The sequence below is a fragment of the Tympanuchus pallidicinctus genome, unplaced genomic scaffold, assembly GCF_026119805.1.
Source record: "Tympanuchus pallidicinctus isolate F22 unplaced genomic scaffold, pur_lepc_1.0 scaffold12, whole genome shotgun sequence".
Classification (NCBI taxonomy): Eukaryota; Metazoa; Chordata; class Aves; order Galliformes; family Phasianidae; genus Tympanuchus; species Tympanuchus pallidicinctus.
The window spans coordinates 18,028,027-18,042,254 of NW_026294637.1; the positions used below are offsets into that span (position 1 = coordinate 18,028,027).

The following is a 14,228-nucleotide window of genomic DNA, read 5'->3' on the forward strand; positions in this document are numbered from 1 at the left end:
GGGGTTGGGGTTGGGGTTGGGGTTGGGGTTGGGGTTGGGGTTGGGGTTGGGGTTGGGGTTGGGGTTGGGGTTGGGGTTGGGGTTGGGGTTGGGGTTGGGGTTGGGGTTGGGGTTGGGGTCTCACTAAGGTTCCTCCTGCTCCTCTTTGCAGCTGTGCTGTCCTTATGGGCTCTCCAGAGCTGAGCTGCAGGGTGGTACCACCAGGCTCTGCAGGTGCCACATCCTGGTGGTACAGAAGGATGTTTTGTGGCCGTGGGGACACAGTCCCAGCTCTCAGCCCTGCTTCTGGGGGGCTGAGGTGTAGGGCTGTCCTGGTGCTGGCTGTTTGTCTGTCTGTTACTGCCCTGCCCCACATCCTGGGCTCGCTGGTGGCCTTGTCCCCTGGTGCCTCGTACAAGAGGGACAGTATGGTGGCACTACACAGAGACCTGCTTGGCCAATCCAGGAGGGCACAGATGGATGCTGAGGGCACCGTGGGGTGCTTCCATGGCGAAGAGGATTTGTGCAATAGGACGGATACTGAAAGCCTGGTAACTCCAACTGGAGCCCTGAAACTGGAGCTGGGTGCCAACAGCATGACTGCATCCGACTCACCTGCACCCAGCAGCTTCTCCCACGTCCAGAATGAAACTGTTGATGTTGCAGCCCCAACAAGGAGCCCAAGACTGGAGCAAACTTCCCAACTGGAGTCCTTTCCAGAGTCATCCCCAGTACTGCCAACAGCAGGGGCATCCAGCTGGGATGGAACCCATAGCACTGTGTGGACGCCTCCCGTCACACCTGGAGGAACAGAAGCTGCTCTGGTGGTAGGCACCATTGGAGATGAGGTGCTGGGAAATGGATCTGGGCTTACAGCCATCATCTCATCATTACCTCCATTGCATGGCGTCAGCCACCTACGTGCACTGGCTCCATCCCTTCCTACAGAGGGGCTCGGGGGCTCTGCTGTCACCTTGGAGGAACCTAGTGATCCATCCCCTGCACACCAGGCTGGCCCAGCGCTCACCAAAGCCCCTTCTGTCCCCGTTTGGATGTGGTTCCCCAGCACCACAGGTCCTACTGAGGATGGGGAGAGCTTGATATCTCCTGCTACAACCCTCGAGCCTGGGGCCACTGAAACCGTGTGCCAGCATGGAGCAGCTGTGGGGGCTTCCTGGTGTCCAAAAGCAGCAGATGTGAGCCAGGGCTCCCCAGTGGGGTTGACCACCCAGACATCTTCTCCAGCAGCATCTTCAGAGCACACGCTGGGCTCTGTGCATCCTCCCAGCTCCAAGCCTTCTGCTGCAGGGCCTTGTATCAGTTCTCCATCCCCAACTTACCTGCCAGCTTCTATTACCACCACTCATGCCCCAAGCTCTCAGACCTTCACTGCGTCAACACTGCCCACGTCTGCTCATCCAAAGTCCAGCCCTTCTCCTGCCACCTCCCAGCACCCCTCTGCAGACAGAGCTGATGTGCCCGTAGCCACCAGCTGGGTGGCAGCAGGAGAATTCTTCACTCCAGAGCAACTTGCGACAACTGTGGGCAGTGCTGGATCTATGGGGACAAAGACCCCTGTGCACACCTTGCCCTTGAGTTTCAGGCTCTTGGGTATTGCCTTCACTGAAGATCTGAGCAAAAAGTTTTCGAGGAGCTACAAGGAGCTGGAGAAAGAAGTGAGGATGATGGTGAGTGTGGGCTGAGCCCTCTGGAGCTGGCTTCTGGGCTTGCTTAGGGCTGATGGGCAAAGCATGAATACAGGAGCCTCTCACCACCAGCTGCTTCTCTGTTCCAGCTGCACCAGGTGCTGTCCACCTATGATACCTTCCTCCAAGCAAATATCCTTGGGTTTAAGTGAGTAGGGTTGATGTGAGATGGGATCCTATGGATGGGCTGTGCAGATCCAAACCTTGGGACCTTCTTCTCACCCCCAGGAATGGCTCAGTGCTGGTGCAAGCACAGGCTGTGTTCCAGGGGGAGGCTCCTACCAGCTCCCACCTCATCCGCACGCTGGTGGCAGGGGCGAGCTGGGGGCACGATGCCTTCAGCTGGTGGCTGGAGCCCCATTCCATCAGCTCCAACGGTAAGCAGAGCAGCTGCCATTCAGTGCCCTCCCTGAGCATAAAAAGAACCCCAAACCCATATGGTGGGGCTCTCAGGCTTCCCCCTAAACTCCCCATCTGACCCAACCCTTGATGTGGCCATGGGAGGCTGTACAGCTTGATCCTTCCCACCATCTGGTGCTGGTTTTGGTATGAGGTCAGGGCTTGCTGCATCTCCCAAGGAAGACGTGGGGGTGTGAATAGCATTCTCAACTCTTCTAGGCTTCAATGTGGAGAGCCTGGACCCTGAGAAGCTGTCCATCTCCTTCACAGTGCTGGGTGGGATGGAGCCTGCAGAGAGGCTGGTTGGTGAGGTATGGTGGGTGTTCCCCCACGCCAAGTGGGTTGGAGCAGAGTGATGGCTGCTCATCTGGAGCCTGTCAAAAAGCGAATGCATCTCCATAGCTCTGCACTGAGGCTGGGGGTGAGCTCATCTCCTTCTCCTGCAGGTGATGCAGTCTCTCAGTGCCCTCTACCCTGTGAGGAACGTCACTGTTGGCCAGCTCAGGTATGGCAGGCAGTTGCCCAAATCTTTGTCTTCCTCTGTGACTATTATGGCCATGAGCAGCTCAGCAGGATGGAGGAAGGCCTTGCTTAGAGCTTCTCTCCTCACAGAAAAGCCAATGGGGACCTGGAGATGGCTGGGGATGTCTATCTGGACACCACCACCCATGCCAACATCACTGCAGTCCTGCAGGCACTGACTGCCCTTGCCACGTGCTCTGTGGACCTGAGCTCGCTGTCGGTGCAAGGTGAGGATGCTGTTCCCATGGGTGATGGTGCTGGTGGCTGTTCCTGCTCACCCAGCTCCCCTCCTGCCTCCCCAGGGACCAGGCTGCAGCTGCAGGTTTACCCACTCTCCTTCCTGGTCACCAATTGGCATTTCAGCAAGGAGCTGCTGGATCCACTCACCTCTGAGCACCGGGAGCTCAGGAAGGCCCTTGGAAATGTGGTAGGTGGGGAAGCAGCGGGGTCCTCCTCAGTGCTGGAGGAAGGGCTCTGCTTTGGGGTGGCCCTACAAACCAGTTATCACCTTCTTTACTGGGCTTGTATGGGGGAGATGTCTTCTTCCTGTTTGGGGCTGGGGAGTGATGGGGTGCTGAGCAAAACCTTTCTTCTAGGTGGCAAAAGCCCTGAGGGACAACGGGAGCTTCCTGCAAGTGGTGATAAGAGGATTCCTGTGAGTGAAAGGGCTGGTGAAGAGGGTACAAGGCTGGGGAGGTCTTGTGGGCATCCTATGCATCCCAAGGAGCACTGACACATCCCAACACTCCCATTGAGTTGGGAGCTGTGGACGCTCATTAGGACCAACTGATGCTGGAGTTCATCCCAACCTTCTCCACAGGCCTGGCTCCCTGCTGTGCCATGGGGATGCAGTGTTCCAGCTCCCTGCTCCCAGCAGCCTGGAGGTCCTGGAGGCTCTTGTTCTTGCAGTTGGGCCAGACAAGGCTTTGGCTGCCTCAGACTTCCAGGTGGATCCATATTCCATTTCAGTAGGAGGTGAGTGAGCTTCTTTTGGGGTGTGGGAACAGCAAACCCAAATCAAGAGTGCTAACAGCTCTGTTCCACCCCAGAGGACACCCTGGAGCCCCCTCCTGCCCCTGGCTTTCCTGAGTACGGCGTGTCCATCATAGTTGTGTGTGGCCTCATCATCATCACCATTCCCATCGTCCTGCTGGTGGTAAGGGTGATGTCTGTCTCCTCTGTGGTGGAGAGTACAAGGGCTGTGGTGCTGAACTTGGATAAAAGAGGGACCACAGGGATTTCTGGAGGTACCACTGCAGTCCTCTTCTCCCCTCAGTGCCTGAGGACCAGGAGGTTTGGCTGGAGCGATGTGGCCGTCCTGTCGGATAGGAGAGACCCTGAAGCAGGGACACAGACCCTTGAAATGGAGAACCGGGGCTTCTGGGCAGCCTCTGATGAGGTAAGTGGCTTTTATGGGGGTGAATGGTTGCTCTCTTGGAACTGCAGGCTGGAAGCTCAGTAGGTCACTTCACTGGGTCTCAGTGGTACGTGCAGATAGATGGCCCTGTGCAATCCCAGGGCCTGGTGGGGGTTTGAGCTTCCTGAGCCCCATCTGTGGCTGTTGAAAGGGGATGTGGTTCCTGCTGAGACTCCTGGAGCTCACGGCTACTTCTCCCCTTCCTGACTTCAGGCCACTGAGGAGGCTCACGAGTGCTGGCAAAGGGAATCTGTGGCCTGTTGAGAGGACATGCAGTTGCTGGAGCTGAAGCAGAACCAGAGTCTGGTGGGAGACAGATGCTGAGAAGCTGTCTCTATTCACCCTCTGGTTTCGGATGCCAGATATTCTTTGAGAACAGTGTAAGGAAAGATTAATTTATATGTTAAACTTTAATAAACTGTTTATAAGCTATCACAGCTAGCTCTGATTTTGCTGTATGGGGAGTGTTGAGCCTTCTGCCCTGTGCTGGGCTCCTGTTGACCAAAGTACAACTCCTCCTTTGGTTCCTACAGCTCTGCCGTGCAGCTTAGAGCTGCCCTCGAGCTTCACTACCAGCGCTCTCTATTTGCAGTAATCGAATGTTGGGTCTCTGAATTCAGCTTGTACTTGGTGTTATCAGCTCCTGCCTTGGTATTCAGACCGATAACTGTGGTGTTGCTCCCCGTCCCCATGCGCTGCCTTTCCCCCTGCCCCCTCATTTCCCTCTACTGCCATACTAAGGCTTCTCGTACCTCGGAGCTGGACACGCCCCCTTCTCACCGCTGCCCAATCACGTCTCACAGCACTTCCTGCCAATCCCGCGCTGCTCGGCCAATCCTCGCCCCACTGCTCTCGAAATAGACCCGCCCCCCCGCAGTGGGCGGGAGGTGGAGAGAGCATGCGCAACCTTGAGCGGGACGGACCGGAGTGAGGACTGAGGGTAAAAGCGCAGGTGTGGAGGGAGGCGCGTCGCTGTGGGCGTGGTCTAAGCAAAGGGGCGGTGCCATCCCAGGCCACGCCCACTCCCTTAACTGCTCACCAGCGCCACCTGCTGCTGAGCCCGCGTAAAACGGAACAGAAAAAGCCCCAAACAACGTCTTTTAATGGTTTCCGGTTTTGTTGTTGTTTGTCGGCATTTTGTTGTTGTTGTTTTTAACAGCTCGTGAAAATAATGATTTCAATAATAAACCAGGCGTCCTGTTGTCCCGAGGGCTGTGCACGGAGCCCGAGTTTCTGGGGAAGCGCCTCCAACTTTTTGCTGCCTTCATCCTGCTGGGAGGTGGTGCGGGGTGTGTGGCAGTGCCTGAACCCCCCTAAAATGCAGGCAGGTTTAAACTACCGAGCTCCCTATTGCTAAACATGCGATCTGCCAGCTCGGTAACAAGCCTTCCATTATTCCAGCTACAACTTATCATCAGCTTCCATCAGAAAACAGAAAAACAATGCAGGTTAAAGAAAAGTTAAGTATAAAAATATTTCAAACAGTCACTCTTGCTTCTCTCTGGATAGTGTGAAGCAGTCGGGGGTGGTGTTCTGAGGTGGTTTTGGGCTCGTGGTGGGGCACTGGAGGAGCCTGGGCAGCCCCGCTTGGCTCAAGATCTGCAAGAGGCAACATAAAAATTTGGAACTGATAAACCTGATTTTAAAGCTGGGAAAGATTGATTTGATAAAATCTGCATTGCAGCTTTTTTTCCCCCAAAATAATGAGAAAGCATAAACAATGTCATATAACAAGTAGGAATGATACAAGCACGGTACCAGCCCCCAGCCTCGCCCTTGGCCAACTCCAACCTGAAGTGATAAAAAGCATTAACCCCTCCATCCCATCTTATCATCCTAAGGATAAACTCAGCTCAGCAGCCAGACAACTCCTTACTGGGAGATCTTGCAGTTTGTTGTGGCCACGTAGCGGCCAGTGTAGTGGATGTTGCACCGCACCACGTTGTTGGTGAAATCTGACTCCAAAACGATGTATTTGGGGTTCACCTGGACCTAAAGAGGGGGAAAAAGGGGGGAAAAAGCCCATGTAAGAAAATGAACGGTAAAGAAGACCCTCCCAAAAATGAGACCCTAAATCCATACCCCCTAAAGCCCCTCCATCACCTTTAGGACGTAATTCCCTGGCTGCACATCCGTGATATCGATCCACTGGCAGTCAATGTCGGCGTTGTAGGTGTCGTAGCACCCTGGGCTCAAGCCCTGCAGGAAGGGAAATGGGTTTGGGGGCTGGCCCTCAGCATCTCTCCAAGCCCTGCTGCATCCCCAGCCACGTGTCCCCATCCCACCTGGGTGTGGGACGTGCAGGCATAGCGCTTCAGGTTGCCGAAATCACAGGTGGTGTCCTCCAGGCAGAAGCTGGCCTTGTGGCCCTCGGCCACCTTCCTGCCCGTGGTGGCATCCAGCAGGTCGTAGTGGCTGAACTCATCCATGCTGTGGTAGTGCCTGCAGGTGGGAGGGAGTGGGGTGACCGTGCCCCTGCCATTCATGCCGTCCCCTCCACAAATGTGGGTTTGGGGGCTACGAGTGGCTCTGCGACAACCCCACGTCTGTGCCAGCACCAAGTGGTGACGTTAGTCAGAGAGGTTTGGTGGCTCCTGGAGCAGAGGCAGAGCAAAGCAGACCCCCACAAAGACCCTGGAGCAGCGAAGAGATGAAGCAAGCCAGAAAACCAAGGGAAAATGCTGTTAGTAAAGCAGAGAAGATGCAGAACGGAGCAGAAAACACACAGGGGACAGGCGGTGGGGACACGTGGGTGTCCTCAACTCACTGGTGGCAGCTGTGCCATTCCCAGCTGTGCCGGGGACGGCTGGGCAGGAAGTCAGCTGTGCCCTGGTTCTTCACCCGCTGCGGGAAGCGCAGCAGCACCCGCACGTCGTAGTCTGTGGCTTCGGGGGTGTAGGCAGTGCTGGGGAAAGTGGAAGTTGCAGGCAGTTCCTTTCCCTTTTCCTTTCTCCATCCCCTTCTCCTCCCTTCCCTTTTTCCCTTCCCTCTCCTTCTTTATCCTCCATCGTTCTGTATACTCCATGCTCCATTTTCCATCCTTCTCCATTTCTACCCTTCATTCATCCTTTCCTTTCATCCTTCTTCCTTCATCCTCAATCCTCCTCCTTCATCCTCCATCTTCCTCTCTCACCCTTCATCCTCCACTCTGTCCTTCATCTTCCTCCTTCATCCCCCACCCTCCCTTCATCTTTCATCCTCCATCCCTCATCCTCCTCCTCCATTCTCCATTCTCCTTCATCTTCCATCCTTCACCCTCCACCTTACTCTCCACATTTCCAGCCAAGCTCCTTCATCCTTCCATCACTACCCTTGGCAGGATCACCAGAGCAGGATCCTCTCTCCCTCTGTCCCCTGAGCACAGCGACACCCAGCACCCCTGAGACATTTGGCTCCATGTGATGCCCCCCCATGCCCTACCTGGCCAGGCACTTCTCCTCAGCGGCGCAGCGCAGGGAATACAGGTGAGCTCGCTGCACGTAGGTGGATGCTTGCACATAGTTGGGGTCAGGTACCAGATCAGGGAGACCTGCAGGAGGGACACACAGCCTGGTGGTTTGCAAGCAGACAGACAGATGGACAGACAGATGCAGCAGTGGTGGTGCCTTCAATTTCTAAAACTGTTACAGAGGGAAGCAGGAGCAAGAGCATCATGCCGAGCCAGTCCTTCATCCCAAAAACACTTTTCAACACCTCCACGTCCCAGCAGTTCCTCTGGGACCACCAGCACGCTGACCCCAGCAGTGCCTCTGGATATGGCCATCAAGGGGATGCAGCACAAGGATGGGTGGGGGTGCACTCTCCAGGTGCTCCATGCCTCAGTTTCTTTCATTGCAATCCTCTGCAAAGCAAAGCCCTGCCCTGCACTCTGACAAACAATGCTTGGCCTCTCACTTTTCTGTGAGCTAGCTAGCTCATCTTCATCCTTATCCTCACCCTCATCCTTCTTACCTGCATCTCCATCTCCATCCCCATGCCCATCCTAGTTCTCATCTTCATCTCCATCCTCATCTTCATCCTTCTCATCTCCATCTCCACTCTATCTCCATCCCCATTCTCATCCTCATCATTCTCACCGCCAACCCCATCCTCATCCCCACTGCCACCCTCATCTGCACCATTCTCACCCTTACCCTCATTCCCACCTCCATCTGCATCTCCATCTCCCTCCTCTTCCTATCCCCATTCCCATCTTCACCCCCATTCTCATCCTCATCCTTATCCCCATTCCCATCCTGATCCTTTTCACTCCTAAACCCCATCCCATCTCCCACCCTCATCGTTCTCAACCCCATCCCCATCCTCACCCCCATTCTCACCCTCACTGTCCCCATCCATACCCCATAAGCCAGTCCAGCTCCTCCCTTAGCACCGAGACCATCCAGCATGTTGTATTTTTTCCCCTCTCATTTCCCCCCCTTTATTCTCCATTTTTTTCCATGGGCAAGAAGAACAATGCCTTCTTGTTTCCCAGCCTGGCTTCCCTCGAGGGATCACGTCACTCGATTGGAGCTCGTTTCCTGCCCCGCTGCTTGGTCATCGCTGCTGATGTAATGCCCAGGGGGGTCTGTGGGGTGAGGGGGAAGCAGGAGGACTGAAGGGAGTTTTACCCTTGCAAAATCGAACAAAATAACAACACTGAGATCCTACAGGGTGGCTGAGCTGCGTTTCGGGGCTGAGCACCCGCAGTCGGCGCCTGTCCCACCGTGAGATGCTGGGGGAGAAATGTTCTGGGTTTACAGAATAGCTCTTCCTCTGTGCTGTTGTTTACAATAACTCCTTGGATGCTCAGCAGAGAAACCCGACTCCTTTCCCAGAGAGGATTTCCCCCCCCCTCCCCGAGAAGCGATGCTGGCCCCGCTGTTATTGTAGGGTCACCATCCCAGCCCGTTTGTGGGCACTGAACGCCCCAAGCAGCCAAGGCCAGATCTTCCTTTTTGCTGACCATGCTTTTTTTCCACCTCCTGTGAACCCGGACCTGGCAGCCCCCATCTCCTGCCTCCAAAAAGGGACAACCACAGCAAGAAAATGTTTGTTTTTCCTCTCCTCCCCTTTGCCTCTCCGCCTGCCCAGGGAGCTGCCAGAGAAGATTTCCTTCTCATGCACCGTGAAAATTAGAATAATACCAAGCCAGGCCTGCTCCCCGCCGTGCTGTTTGTGCAGGTGTGCAGGGCTTAGCTGAAAAAACCCACTTTTATGAGCCTGAATGTAGGGATCGGGGCTGGCTCCTTCCCCAGCACCCCCTGCAAGGGAGAATCGTAGACTGACTGGGTTGGACGAGACCTGCAATTCTCCCCAGCTCCTTGGGCTGGGTGCCCCCCACCAGCTGGGGCTGCCCATGGCCCCATCCACAGCCCTGGGCACCTCCAGGGATGGTGCACATCCACCACTTGGAGAAAGCAGGATCCAACCTGGCAAAAGAGACCAGAAAGACGCAGGAATCCCATATCCATCCCAACTGCTCCCACTACAGTTTGTACGTCTGCAGAACGGGCGCAGTGCTGGGGAGCATCGCCCCCAGGCAAAGGGTTTAGGGCCACAGGTTTCATTGTAAGCGGTGGGAAGTGGGGAGGAACGTGCTGGGCCCAGCAGTTGCTAAGTGACCCACGTATAAACACAGCCATCCAGGGAAAATAAAGTTAATGGGAGCCATGTGGAGGCAGGAGGAGCCCGGCACCCCCACCCCACGCATCCCAACCTGAGCATCCTCAGCAGGGAGCTCCCGTCCAAGCACAAAAAAACCAACCAACCTGCAGACCTCAAGGGCAGAAAGCTGGAAAGCAAAGAGGCGGTGCCAGAGAAAGAAAAAAAATCAACCGAAAATGGGATTTTTCCCTCTTTTCTGGTCTGCAAAAGACGGCCAGATGTCTTGGCCAACTTCAGCTTCATAGGAGCTGACTCACTGCTCTGCAACACTCAGCTTCGCCCAAAGAGACGCCGCTCTGCGCTCGTGATCCTGAAAGCTTCCCGCAGGTAGAAAAGCCACAGCCTTAAGGAAAGGGCAAAAAGCAAACGCACACACAAATCTATCTCTGTATTTATAGGAGAGAACTGGGAGGAAGAAAGGAAGAGGAGGGCCGGGTTGTTTTTATTTTAGGAAGTTCACGTGTTCGGTATCGCAAGCGGACGAGAACACAGACAGACACCGCTTGCCTTCAGCCTCGGAGCGGGGCCAGAAGGAGATGAGGTCAAACCCATAAAATCAGCCCTTTGTTCGGCACTGCTCGTACAAAACGTGGTCCTGGAGGGACCATGGAGCCTCGCGTGCCCTCAGAGGGTGGAATTTTCCACAGACCTCCTGGCGCAGCCACGCTTTTCCCAGCGCCGGAGGAAGCTGCTCCAGGTACGGGTCGGGATAATGGAGCCAACGTGTCGGACTGGAGGGATGTCAGTTTCCTGCTGCATCCATCCAGGATGCTGGTTGGGGTGGGGAGAGGCTGCTGTCAGCCCCTGGGATCCACCTGGATAAAGGCACGGCGACGGCATCCCTCCGCTCACCCCCAGGTGGCCCAGCCAGCAGCGAATGCCAAGCATTCCTCACGGAGCCAGGCAGGATTAGGGGTGTTTGAGCAGATTAGGAGCATAATTAACACTTGGTTCTGCTCCCAAAAGTTGGGAGCAATTAAGGGAGGATGGCTCCACAGGTGACAGGTGACCCCGAGCCCCATGGACCTGTCACCGTCCCTATGTCAGGTCCTGCTTCCCGCTTGGATGCTCCGTTGAGCCCAATTCCTTCTTTTTCTTTATGACCCGAGTGTCGCCACCCCAAACCCTTTCCCACACATCTCCTGTGGGGCTGCACAGACCTCTCGCTGACCCAGGCTGGCCACTCACGCCGTGTTTACTTGTTTGCACGCAATGGGGCTGGGACGAAGCACGGCTTCTCCAAGGAGGATCCCTCTGAGATCGGCCTTTCCCAGAAACCAGGGCCGGGCTGGATGTTATGGGGTCAGCTGAGTCAGAGGCTCCAGCTGAGGAGGGTTACCCATGGGACAGGCAAGCAGCAGATCCCCCAGGCTGCTGCTCCTCACGTTTCAGCACGGAGAGAAACACTCTCAGCACGACTCAGCCAAAAGCCACAGGATTTCATCAGGATTGGGGTCAGTAGGGCGCGTAGCTGTGGCGTCCCTGCTGGGACTTTTGCTGCACGTCTCCCTCGAGGGCTGGGGCTGATGCAGCACATGTTCTACCCCATGCAGGGTGAGCAGGGACACGGCACACAGCCACCCTGTGAGCACAGCGTGTCCCCATCCCGTAGCACACATCTACTCTATAACCACAGGAGGACCCAGGGCCAAGCACAAAACCACCCCACAAACACAGGAGGACCTGGGATGTGGCACACGACCAACCTACCGACACAGGAGGACCTTTGCCCACCCAGAGGTGTAGGATCACCCGGAACATGGCACGCAGCCACCCCATGGCTGCAGGAGGACCTGAGACATGGCACAGAACCACCCCAACAAGCACAGTGTGTCCCCATCCCTCGGTACACATCTAACCCACAACTGGAGGAGGAACCGGGACACCGCACAGTCCCATTCCATGGCCACAGAAGGACCTGGGAAACAGCACAAACCCACCCATAGGGGCAGGAGGACCTGGGACACAGCACAGATCCGCCCCACAGATCCACAGCAGGACCTGGCCATAGCACAGACCAAACCCATGGACACAGTAGGACCTGGGACAAGGCATCAACCCACTCCATGGACACAGCAAGACCTGGGTCATGGCACAGACCAACCCCATGGACACAGTAGGACCTGGGACATAGCATTGAGCCATTTCATGGACACAATAGGGCCTGGGACATGGCATCAACCCATTCCATGGACACAGTAGGGTCTGGGACACGACATGGACCAACCCTGTGGACACAGGTGGACCTGCGACATAGCACTGGCCCACTCCATGGACACAACAGGGCCTGGGACATGGCATCAACTCCCTCCATGGATGCAGTAGGACCTGGGTCATGGCACGGACCAACCCCATGGGCACAGCAGGACCTGGGACAAGGCAGAAACCTACTCTATGCCTGGCCACACTGGGATATGCAACTCTCCATCCTCCATCACCTTCCCATATCACACAGGGTCTCCGACAGCCCTCATCCACCACACCACGACAACATCCCCACCAGACTTTGCTTCGAGCTGCTACATCCAAGGGCCAGGAGCAACCCCAGCCTCACCTCGCCCCACACAACCCCACAACTCACCCCGTCCTCCATGGCTGGGCCTGTAGACGCTGCCCACGCTGAGCCGTGCCTGGTTGTCAGGAACAGCCTGTGCCACCTCGGGGCTCCTTGCAGGCACGAAGACATCGGGACGCACCGCCCCATAGGGTTCCAAAGCCCGGAACGGCGGCTGCACCTCGTAGGGCTGATACTGATTCCCATAAGCCGTCCCGCTCACCGGTTGGGACCCAACTGGAGGTTGGAGGTTATCGTTGGTGATGACCGCGCCGCGTTGGTTGGTGCTGTACGCATCTGCCGTGCCGTGCTCGGGGAGCAGCCCCGCATCGTGGTACAGGCTGTGCGAATAGCGGCGGTCCAGGCCGTCCTGCGGGGCAACGTGGGGCCGCTCGGGATAGAAGCCCTGCGCTCTGTAGGGGCTCTGCTCCTCCCCGTAGTCCTCGTAGCGGGTGCGGGGCTGGAAGGGGTACAGCACGCCGGCCCCCGCCGCAGCCACAGCCACACCGCCGGCGCCGCCGCCCCGGTAATACGTGTAGGCTTCATCGTAAGCCCGCGGGGCCGCCTCGTGCTGCTCGAAGGGCGGCTGCGGGTAGGCGGCGTGCCCCGCGGCCGCGTAGGCGAAGGACGATGCCGATGAGGACGACGACAATGACGACGACGAGGACGAAGGCTGCCGCGGCCGCCCCGCCGCCCTCACCCGCTGCACCGCCCCGGCTCCGCCGCCGTCCCCCAGCGGCCCGTCCCGCCAGTTATCGGGCACCTGCCCGAAGCCGAACGGGTGCCGCGTGTGACCTCGCACCGTCTCCGAGGCGCTGCGCACCGGGGCTGCTTGCCGCCTTACCCCGCCCCGTCCCAGCACCAGTCGGGTTCCCCCCGGCCGCTCGGGGCCCGGCGGCACGTACTCGGCGCCGCTGTTGAGCAGGCTGTACACCCGCCCGTTGTTCTCCCACTGGATCAGCTGCCGCCACGGCTCCCCCCCGCCGCCGCCGCCCGCCGCCTCCTGCCCGGCCGCCAGCAGGCACACGGCGCAGCTCAGCGCCGCCCACAGCCCCCAAGCCCCGCGGAGCCCCATCGCCGCCCCGCTAGCGGCCCCCGGCCCCCGGCCCGCCGCCTCTGCCCATCCCCGGCGCCGCTCGGCTCGGCTCGGCTCGGCTCGGCTCGGCTCGGCTCGGCTCGGCTCGGCTCGGCTCGGCTCGGCTCGGCTCGGCTCGGCTCGGCTCGGCTCGGCTCGGCTCGGCTCGGCTCGGCTCGGCTCGGCGGCCGCGCTCGCTGCGGGGCGGCGGGATCTGGGGGGCGACGCCGGGTCCTAAGCGCCTCCTCCGCCTCCGCCCCGCAGGCAGCGAGAGGAGGGATTTGAGGGGGGGGGTCCGAGTGTCCCTATCCCACATCCCGCCCCAAAACCTCCCCGCACCTCGAGACCTCCCCCGATAGCCCTCCCCCCATTCATCCTCCGCCCCCCTCCCTTCAATCTCCCTTCCCAAATTCCTTCTCCCAAATATTCCAAGTGTCTTGCCTCCCAGCTATCCCCCCTCCCCCCGACAAATATCCCTCCCCGATAGGAACCCCTCAGAGATCCACTCCCCAACATCCCCTCCCCAAATACGCCTTCCCCAAACACAACCCCCAAGTAACCCCCCTCCCCGGTATCCCCACTCAGAAACCTCCCCAAGTCCCCCCTACAAAATGCCCCTCCCAAACATCCACCCTCCCAAAATACCTCCCCCTAAATAAACCCCAATGCACTCTCCCAAAACCCTTTCCGTGTCTCCCCTCCCCAAATCCTCCCTCCCCAAATCCCTCCCCCAAACATCACCCCAAATACCTTCTTCTTAAATACCCCAACCCCCTCAAATGCCCTCTCCCAAATGCTCCCCCAAATATTCCCCCACCAAAATACCCCTCCAAATACCCCCTCCCCAAACTATTGCTCCCACTGAAGCATAACCCCTCACTATATATCCCCTAGATCTCAATAAAAGCCACTGTTCCCAGTCAGGATCAA

At 57.5% G+C, this 14,228-nt stretch overlaps 2 protein-coding genes across 3 annotated transcripts; one reads left to right on the forward strand and one right to left on the reverse strand.

Moving 5' to 3' along the window:
- The first annotated feature begins 144 nt into the window (after nt 1-144).
- LOC128075452 (taste receptor cell protein 1-like) lies at nt 145-4,451 on the forward strand. The gene is made up of 12 exons (XM_052672241.1): nt 145-1,667; nt 1,775-1,833; nt 1,914-2,062; nt 2,304-2,395; nt 2,531-2,589; nt 2,697-2,833; nt 2,909-3,033; nt 3,203-3,261; nt 3,427-3,581; nt 3,656-3,762; nt 3,883-4,005; nt 4,237-4,451. Exons 1-12 carry the CDS (start codon nt 165-167, stop codon nt 4,285-4,287), a joined length of 2,619 nt encoding a protein of 872 aa, XP_052528201.1. The 5' UTR covers nt 145-164; the 3' UTR covers nt 4,288-4,451.
- A 657-nt stretch (nt 4,452-5,108) lies between these two features.
- On the reverse strand, nt 5,109-13,313 carry LOXL1 (lysyl oxidase like 1). 2 transcript variants are annotated; one of them, XM_052672247.1, is made up of 7 exons: nt 12,251-13,313; nt 7,444-7,552; nt 6,791-6,928; nt 6,309-6,465; nt 6,127-6,222; nt 5,900-6,015; nt 5,109-5,622 (listed from the first exon to the last, which is right to left on the reverse strand). In XM_052672247.1, the coding sequence occupies exons 1-7, from the start codon at nt 13,296-13,298 to the stop codon at nt 5,616-5,618; spliced, it is 1,671 nt and encodes a 556-aa protein (XP_052528207.1). In that variant the 5' UTR covers nt 13,299-13,313; the 3' UTR covers nt 5,109-5,615. The 2 variants fall into 2 exon arrangements, with proteins under 2 accessions (XP_052528207.1, XP_052528208.1); XM_052672248.1 differs by lacking the exon at nt 12,251-13,313 and adding an exon at nt 9,774-12,183.
- Nucleotides 13,314-14,228: the final 915 nt, after the last annotated feature.